Consider the following 23928-nt stretch of genomic DNA (forward strand, 5'->3'; position numbering starts at 1 on the left):
CACATATAAACATATATATCACATAAACTACATAATGTTTTTAAAGTTCAGAAGGATATATACTATGTATAGTGATAAGCACATCTTGATCCCATTCCTACTCTATTAGTATTATGTATTGATTCCCCTCCATCCCATATCTAAGCCTTATCTAGTCCTACCGTATTAGCACTACTTCCAAAATATATCCGAAATCTGACAGCTTCTCACAACCAGCTTCAAGTTCAAACTCCTTACCATGATCTACAAGGAAGGCCTTGTGTGTTCTGGCCCCTACCTGTCTTCTCCCTCACCACACAGCTTCCATTCTGCCCTAGTACATGTCTAATCTATTGCTTTTGCATTTGTTTTTCCTCTGACTAAAGCACTTTTCCCCCCGAATGTCACTTGCTTGACTCCTAGACATGCAGATTTTGGTTCAAATGCCACTTTTTTGGAGAACAGTGTGTGAGCCCATATCACAGAAATTATCCTACATATTTAATTAAAAAAAAATTTTTTTTTGTACATGTTCTCTGAGGAATCCCTGGATCCTAGAAAAATGCCTGGCACATAAAGGCTTGTGTTAAGTATTTGTTGACTGATCGACCTATGGTAGATTACTTCCGTTTTTTAAGCCTCTGTTTCTTTTCAAAATATATATATTTTTATTGATTTTTTACAGAGAGGAAGGGAGAGGGATAGAGAGTTAGAAACATCGATGAGAGGGAAATATCAATCAGCTGCCTCCTGTAGACCTCCTACTAGGGATGTGCCCACAATCAAGGTACATGCACTTGATGGGAATCGAACCTTGGACCTTTCAGACCGCAGACCGACGCTCTACCCACTGAGTCAAACCGGTTAGGGTAAGCCTCCGTTTCTTTATTAATATTAACTATTGATATTACTATTCAATCTTGCTTAGTAGTTTTAAGTGTCGGAAGTGGGGGGTTTAAAGTGATGAGGACATAGGAAAATTGTCCCACAGTGAACCTTTGCAGTCACCTGCTGGAATGAGCAGGTGACTGCAAAGGTTCACTGTGGGACAATGAGCAGCCCTCCTTTCCCTCTCAGGTAAGAAGAGCGACGGGTGAAGAAGCCCCCGGAGAGGCGGTCACCATCGCCCTTTTAAGAAGCGCGGAACGCTCCTCCCACCCGATGTTTAATGAACCCAAGTTAGTGCGAGTCACGTGAGGAGCTGCGGCTGGCCCGGCCTTAAAGGGGCGGGGCCTCCGCCGGGGGCCCTATAGCTGGAGCGTCCTCCAACTCCAGACGGGGAAAAGGGGCGGGGCCGGGCGCCTCCGCCGCCGCAGCAGCACTTCCGGACAGAGCGCCCCGGCCCCGCCCCACGCTCGCCAGTCCATTTAGTTCCCCTGCGCCGGGCGGGCCGGACCGGCGGGCGCTGATTAAAGGTGCCGCGGTTCCGCGCCCGCTTTCTCCTCGCCTCCCCTCCCCGTCTCTCCGCCCCTTCCCGAGGAGCGGGGCCGGCGGTGAGGTAGAAACACCGCCCTCCGCCTCTCCGCGCCCGGGCCCCGGCCCCGGCCCCGGAGTCCGGCTCCCCGCAGCCCCCTGCCCGCTCGCGTCCCCGCCCTGCCCGCTGCGCCCGGCGGCTGGGGGAGCCCATTGTACCCGCACCCCCCGGCCCGCACACTCCCCGGCCGGGCCGCCGTGGGAAGATCCGGGACCCCTGGGCGCCCCTCCAGCCGGTCCCGCGAGCGAGGGCCCCTCCTCCGCCCGCCCTCCTCGCCGCTGCGTGGCCGCAGCCCGGGCGCCCTTCCCTCCCGGCGGAGGCCGAGGCCAGCTGGCGGGCGGCAGGGCGCACCCCTTCCCGAGCCCCAGCGGCGAGGCCCCCGCCGCCGCGCCCCCTTCCCGGGGGAAGGAGAGCCGCAGCCCGAGCGAGCCGAGGCAGGAAAAGGCTGCCGCGGACCGCCCGGCCCGCAGATCATTTTTTATTATTGAGATTATTATTAAAAAAAGGGGGGGCGGGGAGCCCGGAGTGCGGGGGAGGGGGCAAGAGACAGCTCTATTTTTATTAAACAGATTATTCCCAAAATAATACGCGCAAGATGGCTGAAGGTGGCTGTGATGAGCGCTGGGGTTTTACATCCTCCCCCCCCCCCTTTTTTTTTTCTCCTGATCTGAGGATAAAGCTCTGAGGCAGCGACAGCGGCAGCGGAGACCCTGCCGGAGCGCCCTCCTCTCCGCGGAGAAGCTGCGGGCGGACAGACGGACCCGCCGACCGAGCGCCTGGCGCGGGCCCGCCCCGGACGCGTCGCCAGGGCAGCAGCCGGGGGGGGGGGGCCGCGCTCGCCTTTCTGCCGACTTCTTCCAATTCTCATCTTTTTTTATTTTCTGGAAAGGACCGGGGTGGGTGGAGCAGAGGTGGAGAGGAATCGGGACTTGGCATTTTCTCCCCTCTCTCCTAATTTGAGAGAGGCCGCCAGCTCTCCCCTTTAAGAGAGGAGAGAGAGAGAGAGAGAGAGAGAGAGAGAGAGAGAGGGAGAGAGAGAGAGAGAGAGAGAGAGAAAAGAGAGAGAGAGAGAGAAGAGAGAGAACTGCAGGACCCTCGAGTGCGCGCCCGGCCCCCGGCCCCGCTCCGCCCGCCGCGGCCGCAGGAGCCCAAGATGGCTGGGCGCTGAGGGAGGCGGCCCGGCCGCGCCGCCGCCGGAGCCGGCCAGGCCGGAGCGGAGGCCGAGAAGAAAAGAAAGTGTTGGGGGGAAGGGGGGCGGGGTGAGGCCGGGCGGCGGAGGGGGAGGGCGGCCGGGGAGGGAGCGGGAGCCGGCCTCGGCTCATTAGCAGTTGGGAGGAATTCCTTTCTAGTTGGATCCCTCCCGGTCCCCCGGCAGCGCCGCCCGCCCGCCCCGCGCGGCCGGAGAGCGGGTCTCCCCGCGGCGGGGGCGCCGGCGCCGGGCCCGGGAGCGCACCCGCGGCGACGGGGAGGTCAGGCCGGAGCGCCGCCGGGCTCCCCGCCCTCCTCCCTCTCTGGTTGGCGTTCTTTTTTTTTTTTTTTTTTTTTTCCACTTCTCTCCCTCCCCCTTCCGTTTCTATTTGTGAAGGGAGGGAGGAGGAAGGCAGAGGCGGGCTGGTGTCTCTGGCCGGGGACTGGAATTTCATCTGAATGACTGCCCCGCCGCGCACGCAGCGCCCCGGAGCCGGCCCGCCCGCGCCCCGCAGCCCGCGCCCGCGGACGGACGGCCAGCCGCGGGGCGCCCGGAGCCCGCGGGCCCGGATCTAGCCGTCCGCGGCGCCGCAGCACTTGCTTCCCCGGCCCTCGGACCCTGGACCGGGCGCAGGGGAGCCGGGAGGGAGCCACCATCGCCGCCGCCGGAGGAAGTGTGCGGTTCCCGGGCTCCGTCCGCCGTGGGGCGCGCCCCGATGCCAGCCGCGGGGCCCGGCGCAGGCCGCGGGCCGGGGCTGCCCTAGCCGCGCAGCCGGGGAGGCGGCCTCTTGTATGGAATTTGGACTCCGGCGCCCCCCCTCAGGGCCGGTGCCCCGGCCGCGGCCCTGGCGCCGCCCGCCGCCTCCCGCTAGGCGCCCGGGAGCCGTGAGGACCTAGCTCCCCCCGGGGCCCGGCGCGCGGAAGGCGCCGGCGACTGAGCGGCTGTCCGGGCCTCCCGGGGCCGCAGCTCCGGGCTCGGCGGGCCTACAGCGGCACCGGCCGGACCCCCAGGGTTGGGGAGCTGGGAAGGTCTTGCCCGGGCCGCCCGCCCGCCCGCCCGCAGCCGCCATGGCGGAGAATTGGAAGAACTGCTTCGAGGAGGAGCTCATCTGTCCCATCTGCCTGCACGTCTTCGTGGAGCCGGTGCAGCTGCCCTGCAAGCACAACTTCTGCCGGGGCTGCATCGGCGAGGCGTGGGCCAAGGACAGCGGCCTGGTGCGCTGCCCCGAGTGCAACCAGGCCTACAACCAGAAGCCGGGCCTGGAGAAGAACCTGAAGCTCACCAACATCGTGGAGAAGTTCAACGCCCTGCACGTGGAGAAGCCTCCCGCGGCGCTGCACTGCGTGTTCTGCCGCCGCGGCCCCCCGCTGCCCGCGCAGAAGGTCTGCCTGCGCTGCGAGGCGCCCTGCTGCCAGTCCCACGTGCAGACGCACCTGCAGCAGCCCTCCACCGCCCGCGGGCACCTCCTGGTGGAGGCGGACGACGTGCGGGCCTGGAGCTGCCCGCAGCACAACGCCTACCGCCTCTACCACTGCGAGGCCGAGCAGGTGGCCGTGTGCCAGTACTGCTGCTACTACAGCGGGGCGCATCAGGGACACTCGGTGTGCGACGTGGAGATCCGGAGGAATGAGATCCGGGCAAGTATCCTGCACACACACACACACACACAGACACACACACTCACACACTCCCTACCGCCTGGGACCACCCACCCAGGCAGGCTGACTCTTGTGACCTCCGGCCGGAGGCTCCCTTCTCGGAGCCTCTAACGCTCAGAAAGTTTGGGGGCAGGCTTCTGGGAAGAAGGATCCCCCATGGCTACCGAGGGCCTTTCTGCACCTGTGCTCTCGTGAGTCATTTGTGGAACTCAAGTGTGGGGCTGTTAGAGCCGAGTTTGGGTGTTGCTTTTCCGTTCCCCGCACAGCCCCCTCCCCCAGCCTTGTTTCTGTAGGCCCTGCAGGAAGTCACCAAGGCAGTGACCCAGGTTCTGCATCTCCAGCTGCTGTTTATGTAATGAGTGTCCTGGTGCCGCTGCTGTGGCTGACATGATCCATGATGTTGGCATACCAATGAGGAAGTAAACAAAAGCAGCCATGTTAGTTTCAAGCCCTACTGGAAACGCATTGGGGGGTGGAGGGGAGCTTCCGGAGGGAGGGCAGAACTCCCCTGTCTGTGAGGACAAGGCCCGGACAGCCAGCAGTGTCCGGAGTGTCCCAACTGTTTGGATTATCCTGGATGGCCCGCTCCATGTGTGGGAACCGCAGCCCTCTGTGTGCCTGTGTGTGTGTGTGTGTGTGTGTGTGTGTCGAACGCTCCTGCATGAACAAACCTTAAAGTATGTGCCTTCATCACCCTGAGCCCTTTGCTCCCAGCCCAGCCCTGTATCACAGCCCTCCCACATTTGGGGAGGGGAAGTGGAAGACGGAAAAAGAATCCTGTGGGTTTAAGGTTGAGCCGCCTTACAATCTGGTTTCAGGCAGCTGGCTCCCCTGGGCTGCCGGCTGAGTGATTACGGAACCACATCCCCTCCCATTGTATACACCCTGCAGCAGCGGCCAATGTCAAAACCGCCTTCCCCCTCGGGCCTGCGGGCCAGGCTTTGGAGCTGGACTGAGGCAATACTTCCGTCCCCTCCGGTGGAGGGGTCTCCTCCTCCGGCCCTCCCTGGTCCCCCGGCTTTCGGAGTTGAGTCATCCCCTAGGAAGGGGGTTGGCCTCAGCCTGGATGAGCCGTTTCGGAAGCCCAAGCTTGGGGCCCGGGGGTGAGGTTGGGCTCCGGGAGGACTGGGAGTGTTTCTGGGTGGGGGCCCCTGGAGGCTAGTTGAGGCCGGTGGGGAGTTTGGGTATGAGGAAGCAGGATCTGGGGGACGGCTGTCGACGGGGCTGTTTCCTTTGGAGGGACAGTCAGAATGAGTCAGTGTTTAGCCATTAAAAAACATACACAGACAACTAACAAAAGGCAAGAGGGCCGCCGCAAGCTGAGGGCAGGGACAACAAATAAAATTTGCTGTATAATTAGTTTCCAGTCCGATGGGCGAGCTCTGGGTTTTTGTGCCAGTACAGGGCCTCTGGTTTCTCAAAGGAAGTGTGGGGGGTGGAGAGAGGAGCCATTTCCACTCCCTCCCCGCTGGGGTTAGAAGCGGCAGGAGCCCGGGGGAGGCACTGAGCCCCAGGGCCGGTGGAGCCCAGGCTTTCGTCCGTATTGGGGAGCTGCTGCTGCTAATAAAGACGGGAGGGCCCGGGAGAGGAGGCTGGGGGAGGGCAGGGGCAGGAGAAGGGCTGGCCAGTTCTCAGCCCTGGGCTTGGCAGGGGGAAGTGAGAGGAGGGGGGAAATCTGAAATGTGGCTAAAAAACAGAGGAGGGGGCAGCAACCAGGGTGATGAGTGTATGTGTGCCCCCACCCAAGGTTTTGCTCTCAGCTGTGTCTGTGCCAGTGGTGTCTGTCATTTGGGTGGGGGAGAAAACATGATTGTACCTAATTCGGCAGTAAGAAGGTACCTCTAGATGTGTGTGTTGGCAAGTGTCTTTGCCCTCAAAGGCACCTGTCTCCTGGTTGTGTAGTTGGGGTGTGGGAGGGATGGCACATGCATGCAGAGGGCATCCTGGGGTTCCCACCGGCAGGTCCCTGATCCCCAGCTCATGGGAGGAACTGGATGGGAGCAGGCCCCGAACTTTGTCAGCAGCTGGGTGCATGTGTGCGTGCGTGCCTGTGTGTGTCTGTGTGTGTGTGTGTGTGAGTTCCTGTTCCTAGCGTGAGCAGGGACTCAGAAGTAGTGGGTTTCATCAGGGCCAGATGTGCAATTCTATTTGCTCAGCATCTGTGCCCCCCATCCTGAGTCTCATCCCCCCCTCTTCGTCCCCCCCTCCAGGCCCTCAGGATTCTCTCTGGTGCCCAGGGCCCTGGAGTTGGAAAGCCTTCAATAGCCCAACACCACTCAGTATGAGTTGGATTTAGTGAATGTGGAGGAAGGGGGAGGGGGGAGCGGTGGAGAACTGAATGGAAGAACCCATTTCATTCTCCATCCTCTCTGGGAAACAGGGGGGAGGAGCCTTTTCTCTTGGGAATCAGTCCTAAAGGTCCTCCTCTGGTACCATGGATGAGGGCGACAGAATTCTCCCGGATATAGAAACAGGAGCATGGGGACCCAGCACATGCCTTAAAATGTAGCTCTGCTTCTTGTGCTGCTTCTTCTGTCCTCCCAGGAGAGGGGAGGGGGTGGCTACTGGAATGCCCTATTGCCTAGAAATAGAAAACCCTGATCAACTTCTCCCTGGCGGCCCCTACGTGCTTATTCAAAAGCACGCACGTGTGCATGGAGCAGGGGCCCAGCGGGAAGGCAAGCAGGGCCTCCGTTCAGGGGTGGGGACTCGCAGGGGGTCTCGGAGTTAGGCCTGGGACGGCCACAGCCCCATTCTACACTCGGGAAGCCAGTGTGAGGCCACATTGCCCTGAGGCCCGGATGCCCACTGCATGGGCCTCAGAGACCACTCTCTGGGACATACAAGATCCTAAATACGTCCTAAGGGCCCAAGATTAGGACATTTAGGTGGGTTCAGGTCTGGTAGCCTTGGTGTGTTCAAATCCTCTTCTGTCCCCTAGAATTAGGGGTTCTTCTGAGCATCATGGTACTGGTATGAGCTGTGAGTGCCTCTAATTCATGACCTCCCTCAACATGGAAAGATGACTCAAGATAAGCCCCAGTTATCTTGTGTGAGGGGCTATGCAAGGTGTGTGTGTGTGTGTGTTTTCAGGTCATAGTTATGCCTGTGTCATTCCTAGGATCCCAGCTCAAGGCTGGAAATGTTCCTTGCATTCTTGGAGGTTTAGAGTTGAGGTGATCCCACTGCTTGGGCCAGGTTGGAGTGGCTCTCACATTGCCCCTGGCTGGCGGGGTTGCATGGGACCCTGGGTGTCCACTCCATGTGTCCGTGCCAGGCAGGCTGCGGGAGTGAGGGTGTCCTGGTCCAGCCCACTCGGGCAGTGCAGAGCCCACTGCTGCCTCCTCCCCACCACACACACTCCCCGGCAGAGTGGAAGCTGGGGTGGGGAGGCTGTGTGTGTTCAAGGCACCAGGGTCATAAGCGCCCCTTCCGTGACCATCCTGAGGCTTACACAGAAGGGGGCCTGGCTTGGCCTTGCTCCATGGGCCCCAGACAGCGGCCCACCCCCACCTCCTCTCCAGGATACTGCTGACACAGCCGGGCGCCTGTCACGCACATCCTATTGATTCCTCTCCTCCTGCACTCTAGCTGTGCATCCATGTCAGGCTGCAGGTGTGTGTAGCCAGCATGCCTGGCTGTGTCTCTCACATGTGACCAGTTTTTTGTATCTCATGTGTGTATCTCTGAGAAGGTCTGATGTGAGTGATTGACTTATTTCTGTAGTTATCTATGTATGTGTGATGTGGGGTAAGATTGTGTGATTATGTGTGTGTGTGAACAAGCATGCTGCACACCTACGAGGTGAAGTTGAGTGTGTGTGCATGGCTGCTAGCGGGACGGCCTGCTCGGGCTGTGGTTGGTGGTTGTGAGTCTTGTGCGACTTTTCTCACCTGGTGGGGTGGGAATTGGGGAGGGAAGGGGGAGATGGGATTCACCTAGGGGTGAGCTTATTGCTCGTGGCAGCATCAGGGCTATAGCATCCTGGGTGGATCCTGCGATGCTGCATTGGGGGCAGTCGGGGTGGGCATGGGAAGAAGGTGAGCCTGGTTGGGGCCCCTACCCTGGATTAAGCAGGCAGCCTCATCCCTGGCTCTGGAAAAGCCTTCCTTCCCGGCTGGCCTGGCATTCAAACCCAGACAAAGGGGGGCTTTCTCTCTCGCCTCTTTGTTCTGCTGCCCCAGAGCACTGCTCTCTGCATGGCAAAAGCTAATTTGCCTCTGCAGCTGGGAAACCCTCTCTGGGGTCTGCAGGGCCTGCCTCCCAAGTGCTGCCTTTCTTCCTGCCCTGGCTTCTGCCCTGCCACCTCCTCTCTCTGGGGCTGCGGGTGCCCCGCCTGGAGACTCAGAGGGCAGCCCAAGGCAGGAGTGAGGCACGAAGGGGGCTTCTATGGCAGGCACACGCCGCTCTGAGACAAGGGGCGAGTGCTGGGGCCCAGGAGTGAGGAGGCTGACGTCTTCCTGGGATGAGGTCTTCGGTGGGAGAGTGGGGAGGAGGTTTGGCAGCTGGGGAGGAGTCAGGACAGGGGAGCTCTGGAGCAGGGGGTGCAGCCAGAGCTGGAGCCAGCATGAGAGTCCTCCGGGCAGGGGTCTGAGTGGCTTAGCTCCCTCTTTCTGCCCCCACCCTCCCACCACAGGGGCTGTTGGACCCAGCCCCGGCTTTGTCTGAAAACCTCAGGCCTGCTTCTGGCCCAGCCCCTGGGGCCCTGTTCCCTCCTGACCTTGCCTCTCTTCAAGGTTGACTTGCGGGTTTTATTATTATTTATTAACTTTTATACAGCCTCCAGTCCCCATGGCCTCACCCGTCTGCCCAGTCCAGTCTGACACCAAAAATGCCAGTTGGGCCCGGCCAGTCCGGCTCCACAGGGACACGAGGCTTACCCCAGGGCAGGAAAGGGGCTTGTGGTTACCCCCTCTCCAGGCTGGGAGGGCATCAGAGGGAACAGCTCAAGGCGCAGAGTCTAGACCCCTAGGTGACAGGTGTGAGAAGCAGGAGGTGCTGGGGCCTGGGGGACATGGGAAGGAAGTGCTGGGAAGCCTTCTTGATGCTTTTCCCTCACAGATTCAGAGCAGACCATGGAAGGCCCTAGGCCCTCGGGGACAGACCGGAGGGAGCTGGACCATCTGGACCGGGACCTGTGGGGCGGGGCTGGGGCTCATAGTGTCCCTCCTGCTGGAGGTGGCCTGGTCCCTCAGGTGCTTCTAGTCTAGACCATGGTTCCCCTCTTTGCTCCTCTCCACTCCCCTCCTGCACACTTGAGGTGTGCCACTGTCCAGGTGACTCACTGTGGGCTGGGCGACGTTTATAAAGTGCCCTCCACTCCGCATGGAGAGCCCTTGCTCTGAATCCGGGTGGGATGATCTCAGCTGTGGCTCTTTCCCAGGTGAGCAATGGGCCTCCGGTCTCAGCAATTCCCTGGAGGCTGAGATGGAAAGAGGCTGCTGGTAGCGGAGGGGGGTCCAGGCCTTGCTTCCTCTGTTCCCCATCCTCCAGCTTCTCAGCAACCTGATCCAGGCGTTCGGGGTAACGGAGATGAGAGGTAATGAAGGGGGCAGCCCGTCTCCCCAATTTCCCAGGGCCTGAGGCGGCGGCAGTCCCCCACCCCTGCATCCCCCTAGGTGTTATCTGTGGCAGGATTAAGAGCACCTGGCCCCAAGGAGGGCATTCCCTGCAAAGGTAAGCTGGCCCGCACGGACCCCCTCCCCTACCCCTGCAGCAAAGACAGGAGCCCAAGAGCGTCTGAGCTGGGGGAGGGGAAATGGAAAACCCAGGAGGGTGGCACTGCCTTTACCAGGCTGGCCTGGGCTCCCTCCTCAGGGCTGTGGGCAGGCGGGAACCAGGACCTGGGACTGGTGAAGCTGGGAGAAGATGCTACAGGTCCCAGGGTAGAGGTGCTGCCAGGAAAGGCTCTGAGAAACGCCTATCAGAAGAGAGAAAGGGCTAAGCCCCCAGACTGGACAGGAGGTGCCTCCCATGGCTCTGCCTGAGGGGTCACCCACGAACTCCCAGAAAGGGTTTCCAGGGGGCAAGGGAGGGGCTTCCCACTGGTCTGGAGGGTGGAGCAGAGCAGCTCCATTCCTGTCCTCTGGGGAAACAGCTGGGAACTCTCCTGGGCCGCCCTACCCCACCCTCATTGGGACTCAGCCCCAGGTGCTCCCCTGTTAGATGAGGGTGAGTTTGAGCGGGGAGTCCTTGGTGATGGGGGCCATGAGGCATGGAACCTGGGCTTTCAGGTGTCCAGGGCATTGGGAAGGCAAGAGTGGCCTGAAGTCTGAGATGCATGGGGGAGGGCTGTCTTCCTGAGTGTGGGTACAAGGTCTCCAGCAGGAAAAATCTGAGGGGAGGTAAAAAGGCATATGTTCCTAAGAAGGTGTTCTGGCCACCATGCCTTTATGGCAGGCCTCCCTCCACTGTCTGGGGCCTTCAGGAAGTCCAGCCTTCACCCGGAAGGGGGTTGGACTCAAGTACCTGTGCACCTGGTACAGCACTCTGTATGAGGTATTCGCAGGGCCCAGAGGCAGTGTGTGTGCATGCGCCCGCGCAGTTGTATGCCTATATCTGGGCGCTGCCTGCCCCCTTCACACAGCTGGGGGCTGTGTCACAGGTGGGGAGGATCCATGACCACTACCTGTCTCTATTCCTGCCTCGCACCCAGCAGTGTTTCTGAACAGGTGCTGATCCCAGATTGGCCACAGATCCCTGTGCATGTTGGGCTGGTGGGGGAGCCGGCTGGAAGGGCAGGTGCTGGGGGCAGGGCGAGGGCTCCTGGGGCTGGTTCTCAGCGGTCCTGCCCTGGGTCATTGGAAGGTTAAGTTTCTCAGGGAGACTGCCCCAGGCGTCCCCACTTAGCTAAGAGCCTGGCCCCCACCTCCTCCTGGTATTTTGTTTAGCAACCAACACAAAAGGGGGTCACTGAACTCCTGATTGGCCTATCGGGGTGGGGAGTGAGAAAGGGATTGGAGGCCGGTTGGGAGGCCACCTGGTGTGGATGGGAGTGGGAGTCATGGCATCAAGCTTGAGGGTCCCTCGGAGGCCCCCACAGGAAGGGAGAGAATCATTTCTTGTTGAGTGTATACTCACTGTGAGCAGGGCTCTGCAATTGGCTTTGCAGACCTTACCTTATGTGTAAAACCCATGGGTTTGTTCAGAAACATATTAAGCATCTATAGGTGCTGGGGCCTGGCTCAGAAGGGAGGTGAAAAAAGATAGCAGCAAAGCCCTATGTTCCAGGGGCCTTGAGTTTTGTAGGGAGATCAAACCACAGTTTATGAAACAAATTACAGAATAATGTATCCTGTAGATCTTTCTGGGGCGGTGGCTGTTTTGTCTCTCTAATATTCAGTACGTTTGCCAGTAGCTACATGTAGCTATTGAGCACTTACACTGAAGCTGGTGCAACTGAAGAACTGATGTTTAATTTCACTTACTTTTAATTAAATTTAAATAGTCACATGTGGTTAGTGGCCATCATACTGGACAGCAGAGCTATAGAGGCAGGCAGAATGTGACAGCCCCTTTGCATGGCCAGGACTGGGAGGGGCCTGCATACACTCTGAGCAGGGCCATGAGAAGTCTCCTAGAGGAGTGGGGTCTGGAAGGACAGACAAGGGGAGGGAAGAGGCCTGTGGACTGAGAAAACCATCAGCGGGGTGCAGGGAGTTCAGAAGTGCACAGAGTGTTGGGGACAGGATACTCTCAGGTCTTAAGAGAGCCTTCATTGCCATGCCAAAATGTTTGGAAGGAGGGAGTCGTCGAGGGTTCTGGAGCAGGAGCAAGGCCCTATTTGAAGAGGTGTGTCTGATGAGGGGGGATGACAGGATGGATGGAGCAGCTGGGATGGGCAAGCGGGAGGAGAGGGGTTGTAGAGATAGGATGTGAAGGGCTGAAATAGTAGCTTGGTCCAGCACCTTGCAGCAGACTGGCCTCAGGCCTTAGGAGAGCCAGTGTCTCCTTTCCACCTGGGTCCACCTGAGGGGCTGAGGCAGTTATCGAGGACTTCAGAGGCCTGGCTCTCAGGGTCAAGAACAAGGGTGGGGGTGGCTGGCTTGATGCTCCCAAGTGTAAGGTTGTTTGACCCTCTGCTTAGGGCACTGATCTCTAAACTAGGGCTCCCAGAGAGGCAGCACGCCTTGGATAAGAACAGACCTTACTGCCTGTCTGAGTAGCTCAGCTGGTTGAGTGTCATCCAGAAACAAATCGAAACCAAAGGATTTGTTTCGATTCCTGGTCAGGGCACATACCTGGGATATAGATTTGATCCCCAATCCCCCTTTCTCTCCTTCCCTCCTTCGTGTGCCCTCTCTCCCTTCTTCCCTTCTTCTCCTTTCTTCTCTCTAAGCATGTACTCGAGTGAGGATTTAAAAAATAGCCCTGGCTGGTGTGGCTCAGTTGGTCAGCCGGGCACTGGATTCCTGGTTCTGTTCCTGGGCACGGCACATGCTTGGGTGGTGGGCTGGATCCCAGTGGGGAGCATACAGGAGGCAGCCCATCAGTGTTGCTCTTTCACATCAATGTCTCTCCCTTCCTCTATCAAAACCAATAAACCATTCTTTAAAAAAATAATTAATTAAATCATAAAAAGAACAGACCTTACTGCCAGGTCACCTAAGTTTGTGTCTCAGCTCTGCCACTTACTAACTGTGTAGTTTGGATAAATTACTTAACCTCTCTGGTTTCCTCTTCCCTGAAATGAGGATAATAATAGTACTCATCTCATAGCATTACAGGAATGATAAGATTCCTCGGGGGTGGGGGAGGGGTGCTTAGAACCGAGACCGGCCTGCCACTGCCCTCAGAAAGCTCACGGTTAGATGTGTGTGAGAAGCCATTCCAAGCTTTGTTCTCCTGGGAACAGGCTGGCCAGGCCGTGTCACCCACCAGGCCCTGGGGTTGCACGAGGGCCAGAAGAGGTTGGATGGCAGGAATTTTCGGTCACCTGGGTCAAAGGATCTATAGGACGAGTCTGATCTACAGCGGGGAGGTGGGAGCTCACCATCCTTGGTAAGGGGTGGGGCTGCGGCCCCCCTGACGCCCCTGCCTCCTCTGTCCCTGCAGAAGATGCTGATGAAGCAGCAGGACCGCCTGGAGGAGCGCGAGCAGGACATTGAGGACCAGCTGTACAAACTGGAGTCAGACAAGCGCCTGGTGGAGGTAGCTAAGCCCGCCTTCATGGCGTGGGGTGGGGGCTGCTTGGGTGCAGGGCCCTGGGCTGGTCCTTATTTGGGCTAGGATCTGCTGTGTGGTCAGCTCTGTGCCAGAACCCTTTGGACAGCCATTCTGTGAACTGTTAGTTGCTGAGCCCTACAGGGGTAGCTGGCACAGAGCCCAGAGCTACCAGCAGGTCAAACTTTGCCCTGAGGAACCCAGGGCAGTCTCGGGGTTTGGGGTCCCAGACTCTCCCATCCAGGATGTAAGGCAGGCAGACGCAGCAGCCAGTGGTCCCCAGGGCTCACCTGCCCCCTGTGCCCGCAGGAGAAGGTGAGCCAACTGAAGGAGGAAGTGCGGCTGCAGTATGAGAAGCTGCATCAGCTGCTGGACGAGGACCTGGGGCAGACGGTGGAGGTTCTGGACAAGGCCCAGGCCAAGTTCTGCAGCGAGAACGCGGCGCAGGCGCTGCACCTGGGGGAGCGCATGCAGGAGGCCAAGAAGCTGCTGGGCTCCCTGCAGCTGCTCTTCGACAAGACGGAGGACGTCAGCTTCATGAAGGTGGGCTGGGCCCGGCCGGATGGCGGGACCCAGGGCATTCCTAAATCGGAGCCTGCAATTCTTTTTTTTTAAAAACATTCATTTGTTTGTTTTTTTTAAAAAACATGTTGTTTTTTTTTGTTTGTTTTTAATTGATTTTAGAGAGAGAGGAAGGGAGAGGGATAAAGAGATAGAAACATTGATTATTTGCCCCCTGCATACTCCCCACTGGGGATCAAGCCCGCAACCCGGGCATGTGCCCTGACTAGGAATCGAACAAGCAAGTCTGCGATTCTTTATTTCCACCCCCAGTGTGCTCACAGGGCTCTGCAGCCACCCTGTTCCTTCCGGCTTTGTGACCTTGGCCAAGTCCTATACGTTCCTTATGCCTCTGTTCCCTCACCTATCGAATGAGGTTGATAATACAGATCTACTCTCCTTTATCCTCAATTCCAAATTTTAGTAATCTCTGCATACTCAAAGTAAAAAATTCTGGCAACTCATTTAACAGCAAAAATTGACCTGAAGTGATGTTGGCAATGTATGGTCTTTATTTATCTCACCTGGTACACATATTCAAACATTCTGCTACAGAAACATTGGTGTATTGAATTGTGGTGCCTACGGGGGGGTGATATATACTATATGGTACAGGCACTGTATTTCCCTTCTGAAATCCAAATAATTCCGCATCTGGCCCCAAAGATTTCAAATAAGAGGATTGAGTGCCTGCAAACCTTCCTTCTAAGGTAGTTGTGTGGATAAAATGATGGATATATAAGAAACACTTGCAACATCGCCTGTCACATAGTAAGTGCTCAATAAACGTTAGCTTTTCTTCTAGAAAAGCAGACACCCCCACTCTCCCACCACCTCCCGGCCACACTGTAGCCACGGGCTGCCCTGCCCGGGGAGAGGGAGGAAAGGGCAGTGCTTGTCTTCCCCTCTGCCTTTCCACTGATGGCCTTTTCTCTCTCCCTAGAACACCAAGTCTGTGAAAATCCTGATGGACAGGTGAGCAGGTGGCTGCCGGCTCTCAGGGGAACACATCTTGGGAGGGTCAGGCCCACGGGGCGGGGGGAGGTGGGGCGGGCTCACCGGGGACACCTCCTCACAGCAGATGCCCCGTCCACTGCCCCCAGGACCCAGACCTGCACCGGCAACAGCCTCTCTCCCCCTAAGATCGGCCACCTGAACTCCAAGCTCTTCCTCAACGAGGTGGCCAAGAAGGAGAAGCAGCTGCGGAAGATGCTAGAAGGTGAGAGGGCCCTTCGGGCAGGGGCGTATGCCAGAGCCTTCCCTCCGAGAGGCAGCGTGGCCTCGTTAGGTGGCCCTTCCTGCGTGTCCTGGCTTTGCCACTCCTGGCTCTGGGACTTTGGCCAGCCATAGTGCCTCCCTGAGCCTCAGTTTCTGCAACTGTAAAATGGGAGTAATGGCATCTACCTGCTAACGGAGCAGTGAGCACCGACCCAGGGGATGCTGACCTGGAGGGCTGGGTCCCCGGGGGTGAGGAGGACGGGAACGGCATCGTGTTTTGTCCCAAACTCTCCGCAGGCCCCTTCAGCACGCCGGTGCCCTTCCTGCAGAGCGTCCCCCTGTACCCCTGCGGCGTGAGCAGCTCCGGGGCGGAGAAGCGCAAGCACTCGATGGCCTTCCCCGAGGCCAGCTTCCTCGAGACGCCGTCGGGCCCCGTGGGCGGCCAGTACGGGGCAGCGGGCACCGCCAGCGGCGAGGGCCAGTCGGGGCAGCCCCTGGGGCCCTGCAGCTCCACGCAGCACCTGGTGGCCCTGCCCGGAGGCGCCCAGCCGGTGCACTCGAGCCCCGTGTTCCCCCCGTCGCAGTACCCCAACGGCTCCGCCGCCCAGCAGCCCATGCTCCCCCAGTACGGCGGCCGCAAGATCCTCGTCTGTTCCGTGGACAACTGTTACTGTTCTTCCGTGGCCAACCACGGCGGCCACCAGCCCTACCCCCGCTCCGGCCACTTTCCCTGGACAGTGCCCTCGCAGGAATACTCGCACCCGCTCCCACCTGCACCCTCCGTCCCCCAGTCCCTCCCCGGCCTGGCCGTCAGAGACTGGCTCGACGCCTCCCAGCAGCCTGGCCACCAGGATTTCTACAGGGTGTACGGGCAGCCCTCCACCAAACACTACGTGACCAGCTAACGCCAGCGGCGGCGGCGCTGGGGAGTCCCCCCCAGCCCCCAGCGGCTCGGGAATTATGCATCCAGAGACCTGTCCTCCTTCCTTCCTGTCCTCCCTCCCTCCCTCTTTCCCCTAAGTCTTGTCCTTTTGGATTTCGTTTTGTTTTGGGCTTTGTTTTTGATTTTTTTTTTTTTTTTTTTTATGAATCTCTGGACGTGGAGTGACAGTGGGAGCTGGGCTGGGCTGGGGCCGCAGGTGGCCCTGGAGTTGGGAAAGCGTCTACCTCAAGGCGCTGAGCTCTCTCTCTGTCTCTCCTGTGCTCTCCCACGCCTTCTCCCTCTCTCCCCTGCGGCTGAAGGGGCCTCAGCTTTCCCTGAAGCCTTGCGGGGTGGGGCAGCCCTCCTCACCCAGCCCTGGGAGGAAGGACCAGTGCCCACTGGTCTGCTTCCCTTGTTTTTCTTTTGGGCAGTTTGATCACTGACTGAGTAAGAAATGACCTGTAGATTGTGGGGCTTTTGTTTTTTAATTTTTTTTTTTAAACCAAGAATGATTTCTCCTGCTTCTTCTCACCATCCTCCCAGACGGAGTTCAAAGGCCACTTCTCAAGCAGCTTTTGGCACCTTCAGCCTCAGAGTGGAATCTTACAGACAGGAACCCCATGTCCAGGAAAGAAAAAGAAGGAACTTTGCCAATAATAGTGACCACACAGCAAAAGCAAATAATAATAATATTAATAATAATAAAGAGAAATAAAAGAAATAATTAAGTAAAAAACCATAGCACAGCCCTTGTTGAGGTCAGCGGGGGAAGAGGGGCTGCCCTGAGTTGGGTCCTGGCCTGGATTTTGACACAGCAACTTCCTGTAGTGAGCACTTTGTATGAATCGTGGACTTCCTGTTCTCAAGGCGCAGGTATTCTGTAATCTGTCTAGAGCACACACCGAAATCCGAGTTCTAATAAACAATGGCGCAGTCCCATCCCTGCCTCGCCTCTTCCCCCAACTCCTCAGGCCGGGGTCTCCAGGCACCGGGTGGGGAGGGGCTCGCTAGGAATGGAAGCCCGGCCCGCCTTGCCTTGATTCTCGGCGGCTCTAGCTTGTTCCAGGCCTGTGAATGGCAACCCGTAAGGCACTGATTGCATCTCCTCAGCCCTGGGTTCATTTGGGAAATATCGGCTAAGGGTCTCCCATGCCCAGTCCTCTACTGTGTGGGCCCTGGCATCTTAGTTTCTGCTAACATGCTCTTAGCTAGGACAGACAAGGGAAGAAACCTTTCTATGAGTCTTGCAAAGTTTACCTCCTGCAGTCCAATGTTTATTGAGCACATGCTAAGTGCTGCATGAGCAGAGTAAGACCCCCCCATTGGGAGGGTGGGGTCACTCGGCTCCAGGCCGGGGCCCCTGAGCATGGAAGAACGGGCAGGATAATCTGGCTCTGGGAGGCATGGAAGTGGGTAGCAGCAGGAGAAGCACATCTTCCCTCTGTCCCCTGAGGGAGCTTGCTGAAGGGCTGAATCTTAGATCCCCATGTAGACTCAGTCTGAATTACTGGAATCTGCACTTTTAACTCCCCGGGAATTCTGACAGAGCCTGGGGTTTCAGGGGTGCAGCCATGAGGGACTGTCCAGGCTCCTGCATGCCACAGGGGCCCCTGGGGTGGAAGGAGGGGGTGGGGCACACCAAAGGCCCTTCTCCTTTGCAGGGGAGCTGACCTCTAAAAAGTGTCCCTGGTTTGTTGCCTAATCCTGCGTGGGTCTGCTTACGTTGTGAAGCAGCCTGTACCCTTCCATACAGAAGCTTCTGGGGTAGAACCAGGGCCTTAGAGAAGCCGTAGAGAAGTCCTGTGCCAGGGGTCCACGCCTCACAGACCCCTAGTCTCCCCTCTTCTCAGAAAAAAGGAGAGCCAGATTGGAGGACATGGGCTGGCCGGGCCAAACCAGCCTGGTCCTGCTCAGTCCCTCTGCCCTGTCCCGTGGGAGAAAATGACTGTGGGGCGGGTGGGCCCTTGTTTCAGTGCTCCCCCTTTCTACGTGGGCAGGGAGCCAGGAGCAGGGTGACAACAGCTGGCCTGCCCCTTCTCGCCCCCTGCACCTGCTTGGAGCTAAAGAGAGGGGGCAGATGGCCGGAGCGCAGCGCCCTCCCGCCCAGGGTGGAAGGAAGCCCGGGGCAGGTGGTGGTGGACACAGAGCGGTTTAGCTCCACTCACATCTGTGCCTGTCGCACTGCCCTTTCTCTGGTTGTCAGGGACGCTGGGGCATCTCTGTGCCAGGAGCCAGAAGCCAGGAGCAGAAAGCTGCCCAGTTTCTCTCCCCCTTGGCCCAGTTTTGCCCCGGCGGACAGGAGGGACCCTTTCCCCAGGTGCATCCGCCAGCTCGGGCTAGAGGAGCCTCAGGTGGCGCCGGGATGGGCTTGAGCCCCCACACCTGTCCCAGCTCTGCAAGCCTCGCGCACACAAGCACACGCGCAGGCCGGAGGCAGAGCAGCCAGCCGCCTGGGGCACGGCCTGGGGGTGCCGGGCAGCCCGGGGAGCAGGGAGTCAGAGCTCGCCCCATCCAGCTGCCCCGGCCTCCCAGCTGTCCCGGCTTTGTGGGAGCAGCTGTCACCGCCTCCCAAAGCGGCAGGGGCAGCGGAGGCCCAGGACGAGCGGAGGTGCCGGGACGCGGCCTGCGGAGAAGGTGTGTGTGTGGGGGGGGGGGGTGAGGAGGGGGGCCGCGGCCCGCACCGGTGTGGGCGCTCAGGCCCTGGGGCGCCCACAGGACAGCCTGCCTCCCTCTGCCGCGGCCCGGAGACGCGGCTTTCACACCCGTGCCCTCCGCCCCCGGAGGAGCCTTCCGGGAAGGCTGGGCGCTGGGGGCGCGGTTCCCCACCCCGCCGGCCAGGGGGTGGGGTGGGGGTGGGGTGAGGGTGGGGGTGCGGGCAGGGAGGGGCCCAGTCCTGGGGCCCAGATGTACGCGGGCGGGAGGGGGGGGACCCCCGGGGGTTCCTGAGCCTCCCCCGCGGCCGGCGCTTTCATGTCGCTGCCGCCCCGCCCCGCCCCGCCCCGCCGGGCCCAGCTGTCTTCGGGGCGCGGCTGGCAGCTGGGCAACAGCTGCAGGGGGGGCGGCACCGGTGCCCCGGCAGCGGCCGGAAACGGTCTCGGTGCCCCGGACGCGGTGCAGGGGGCGGGGAGGGAGGGGAGAGGAGGGCCCGAGGGCGGGTCGCTCCCCGCCCCTCCCCCAGCGCATCTGGCCGGCCGGGGCGGACCCGGATCAAAGCCCCTCCCGGCTTCAAAGGCCCCCCTTCCCTCCTCCCCCTCCCCCCGGGCGGCGGGGCGGGGGGGCGGCCGCTGAGTCGGGCCCTGGGCCCCTCTCCAAGCCCGGACCCCGCGCCCTCCCCGCCCTCCGGGATCTTCCGCGCCCGTTCACACCACCCACTCAGCTCCCGGGCTGTCACCCGTCCTCCCCTCCGCGGGCGGGGGAGACCCGCGATCGCTCTCAGGACCAGCCCTGGCTCCTGGGGGATTCCCTGCCCCACTTTCCGCGGCACATCCGGGGGCGGGCGGAGGTGGTCCAGGTCCGGCTCTGACTCACCCCGGCTCTGGGCCGCAGAGAAAGGGGCGGCTCCTCCCTGGGGCTGAGGGGTTCGGGAAGTGGAGGTGATTTCCGGGCGCCCCGGACAGACCACCGCACGTCAGCCCCTCCTGAAGTGCAAAGCGAGCGTCTGTCTCCCCGGATGGCTTTGGAAAGCCCCTCCTTGGAGGTGCTCAGGAGCAGTGGTCTCTGGAGCCTGGGTCCTGGTCCTGGTTCTGGAGCCTCTGAGTCCTTTTTCCTGAGCGGAAGGGGCAAGGAATGACCTGGAGGCCCTCTGGGATCGCCCTCCCCTCCTCCGTGCTGAGGTGCTGAGGCCAGGCCCCGGGCCCCAGGCTGGGACCCAGAATGGCCGCTGGACGCTGAGGGGGTGGGATGGGGAAGCAGATCCTCAGGCAGAGTCCTGGGCCCGCAGGAGGCTGGCCTGGGAACAGCAGCTCCTTCCATCCGCTTCTCTCTTCCTTTCCCAGCACCCCCTCTCCACCTGCACCCCAAAGCTTCCTTCCCTTCCAGGAGAGGTGCCTTCTCCCCGGGGACAGGGAACTGACAGCCTCAAGGCGCTCTTTTCCCGGGAAGGCTTGGACAGAGAACACACAGAAACCTAGTGGGCAGAGCTTGGGCCTCTGCCCTGTCCTCCGGGGTGGAGGGGACTCGGCCCTGGTGAGGGAAGCCTTCAGGAGCCCAGAGCTTCTTCCCTAAACCCCCGCCCCTGGCAGCTGTGGCGCAGGGACTGGCCATGGCTGTGCCCCGAGTTCTGCACCGGAGTCTGGGTGTTTCCTCCACAGGCGGCCAGTGTTCGAAAAATGCTTTGTAGTTGATTCCTCTGCCCTGAGATATGTATTTATCCTTGCACTAGATCTTTAATAATTGGATATTTCTTGAGAGAGAACTCATACATTTTTTGTGGGTTTTTTTTTTAATTTACATTCAGGCAAGAAGAGGGTGAGGTGTGAAGTGGTGTGAGGTGTGAAGTGGTGTGTGGTAGTTGTTGACAGCTTGCAGGAGGGTGGGGGCAGGGGGAGTTAGAGATGGCACAGGCAACATCTCAACACTGCAGGTAAGGAGCGAAATGAGGGAGCAGGCTTCCAAGAATCGTGTGTGAAGGGTGGTATGGACTTCTGGTAAGATGGCATCCAGTCCCCTGACCTACGGAGGCCCTGGCCACCTGCTGTAAGCTGGGTGTTGTCATCATCAGGCACTCACTCTCCGTGTGGCCGGGCACGGAGGAGGGAGGGAGCATCCATGCAAAGGGGCAGCTCCAGGCCTCACCAACAGGGACTCCACAGCCACACCCAAGGCCCCTGTGGCTCTTCTGATCCCTCTGCCTGGCTGTCTGCTAGACTCACAGCCCTGCCCCCCCTCCCCCCCAGGACCTCTCTCCGCCCTCTCCAGAGCGAGGAGTCATGAAATGGCCCCCGTGAAGCGCCAGGTCTGTGCTGGCAGGGCCCGGGTGTTCAGGCATCGATGGCTATCGCAGTGTTTATGTTTCTGTGAGCCGGTCCCACTCCCATGCACGTAACGTTCTTCCCTGGTATTTTAACTGACTGGCTACCAGCTGCATCGCTTACTTGTCCAACGAGCCTGTGTGTCCCCGGAGGACACGGAATATTAGTCATCTTTGGTGTTTCCGGAGCCGAGCACAGTGCCTGTTCCATTCATTCCCTCAGCCGTTCGCTCGGCAGGTAGTTACTGAGGTTCTAATGCTGGCACCGTTCCCAAACGGGGGTGTTTTGGTGAACACAACAAGCTCTGCCTTCTTGGAGCTGATAATTTAGGGAGGAAGAGACAGATGACAATCAAGAAACCAATCGATGTGAGCTGGCGATAAGTTCTATGAAGGAAAGGAAAGCAAGGGGCAGGGGCAGGGGGGGGGTGTCACAGAAGAGAGAGGCCGCGGAGTTTTTATCCAGGGAAGTGGGCGGGGCAGGGGACATGGAGCAGAGACTCCGGAGCGGAGGAGGCAGGTCCGGGGCTCTGCAGCAGGAGTGTCCCAGGCAGAGGGAACAAGCGTTGCCCGAGGCGGATGCTGCCTGTTTCAGGAACGGCGAGAGGGTGGGTGTGGATGGAAAGGGTGAGTAAGGGGCGGAGAGTGGGTGATGAGGTCAGAAAGGCGTGAGGGAACCGGCCAGGACGGAGACATTGTGAGTGCTTGTCTCTGCCCAAGAGACATTTGCTGAGTAAATGAGTGAATGGACAATGAATGAATGAATGCCAAAAGCCTCGGCTGTCAGGGCTCTGGAAGTTTCAGAGGGAGCCCTGTGGGCTCCAGGGTACTAGGCCATCTGCCTGGGGGGACAGAATTTGAATCATGGCCTGGAAGAAGGGGGCAAGGAAAGCACAAGAGAGGAGGGAGACACCCCAGGCAGGAGGTGGCTCTGAGCACAGGTGGGGAAATAAGATTTTGGGGTGAGGTTGAGGGGCAGGGAGGATAGCTCACGTGAAGCTCAGGGTAAGTGTGCAAGTCCATGATTGACAGGTCTACAAAAAGGTTTGGGGTTGCCCTAACCGGTTTGGCTCAGTGGATAGTGCGTCGGCCTGCAGACTGAAGGGTCCCTGGTTTGATTCCAGTCAAGGGCATGTACCTTGGTTGCTGGCACATCCCCGGTAGGGGGTGTGCAAGAGGCAGCTGATCGATGTTTCTCTCTCATCGATGTTTCTAACTCTCTATCTCTCTTCCTTCCTCTCTGTAAAAATATCAATAAAATATATATTTTTAAAAAAAAGTTTTGGGGGTCAGTCAGATCAGAGGGGCCTTGAATGGCAGGATAAACAGTTTGGCCTTGAGTGCCCCACAGCAGCAGGGCCTCTGAGGGCACCTGAGTGGGAGAACTGCATTTCAGAGCAGAGTGGGTGCGTGGCCAGGCAGGAGAGGGCGAGGTGGCGAGTGAGGAGGCAGCCGCAGGTCCATGTCAGGGAGGAGGAGGGGGCAGGGGGCCAGGAAGGACGGTGGCAGGTCCTGCTGCTCAGGTCAACGGATGGAAGCCCAGACCAGGCCTCTTCCTTCCCTGCCAGCCGCCTGGGCCCCAGAGTCAGCAGAAAACACCAGCCCCGGGAGGCGGCGGGCGGCTCGGAGCCAGAAGCTGCTGAGGGAGCACTGGCAGCAAGATGCCATTGTATGGCCGCAATCAAGATACTTCAGAGGAAATCAAAAGCACCAACTGGGGAAATGAAGTGTGCACTCTCGCTTTCTCCCTCAAACACACACACACACACACACACACACACACAAACTTCTGCCTCCAAAATGGGTCAAGTGAAGGCTGTGGGCGTGGGCTGTGGGGGAGGGGGAGGAAGGGGTGGAGGCCCAGGCCTGGGAGCCGCGGGGGTGCTGTGCCCACTCACCCTTCTGGCGGAGGGGAGGCGGCAGCTGCGGGGCGGGGCGGGCCGGGAGGATAAATATACACCTCCCCATGCATATGGATAATGCACACAGCTGCCCTGCCTGCTCTGCGTTCATTAGGACCAACTGTCTCAGGAGCGGTGGCAGGCGGGCAGGAGGGGGTGATGTGCCCATTCACAGCCCGGGGGTAGGGGGCTGCCTGCAGCTGTGCAGACACCCCCCCCCCCCATCAGCATCCCGGCCAGCCCTTCCTCCCTCTTTTTCTTCCTTCAACTCTCCGCTCTGGCCGATGTGGGGGTCTCAGGGGGTGGGAATGGGGGCTAGGGAGTTGGCTGACTCCTCGCAGGAGCTGGGGGAATGGAAGGGAGAGTGGGACCAGACTGCACCCCCTGTTGCTTACAAACCAAAGTTCCTCATCCCCTTCGTCCCAAAAGCCACCTGCAGCACACAGGCAGGAAGACGTTTTGGTCCTGGCATCTGGAGGCTCCAGGGAGGCCCCATGCATGTTCACAAGATCTGTGCCCCCGGACAGATGCCAAGGGCCAGGGGGTGGTTTCATGTGATTCCGACGTCTTGGCAGCGACTGGCCGGCTCCAGCTCCCGGGGCAGGTCACCGGGTGTGTGTGTGTGTGTGTGTGTGAGGACTGAGGGGGGGGGGGCGCGGGGAGCGGGGAGGGGGATATTGAGAGCCAGACCGGTTGGTGTACTAGTTAGGGCTGTGCAGCTTTGGCCCTACCCAAGGCCATGCCGCTGAGGGGCCCTGGACTCGTGCCAAGCCTTGCACCCCGGTGTGCACATCCTCTCCCATATGGGCCAGCGGTGGCCCAGGCGACAGGCCTGTCTAGTGTCAGGAACGTGAGTAAACAGGCAAAGGAAGACTGGGTGGGCAGTGGGTTCATG

The 23928-nt window shown here is 59.6% G+C and overlaps 1 protein-coding gene across 1 annotated transcript; it reads left to right on the forward strand.

Moving 5' to 3' along the window:
- The first annotated feature begins 2736 nt into the window (after positions 1–2736).
- Positions 2737–16871, forward strand: TRIM8 (tripartite motif containing 8). The gene is made up of 6 exons (XM_084904120.1): positions 2737–4279; positions 13355–13450; positions 13772–14005; positions 14967–14998; positions 15127–15242; positions 15539–16871. The coding sequence occupies exons 1-6, from the start codon at positions 3710–3712 to the stop codon at positions 16144–16146; spliced, it is 1656 nt and encodes a 551-aa protein (XP_084760246.1). The 5' UTR covers positions 2737–3709; the 3' UTR covers positions 16147–16871.
- The last annotated feature ends 7057 nt before the right edge of the window (positions 16872–23928 follow it).

Source organism: Pipistrellus hanaki (assembly GCF_964339955.1).
Source record: "Pipistrellus hanaki genome assembly, chromosome: 14".
Taxonomy (NCBI): domain Eukaryota; kingdom Metazoa; phylum Chordata; class Mammalia; order Chiroptera; family Vespertilionidae; genus Pipistrellus; species Pipistrellus hanaki.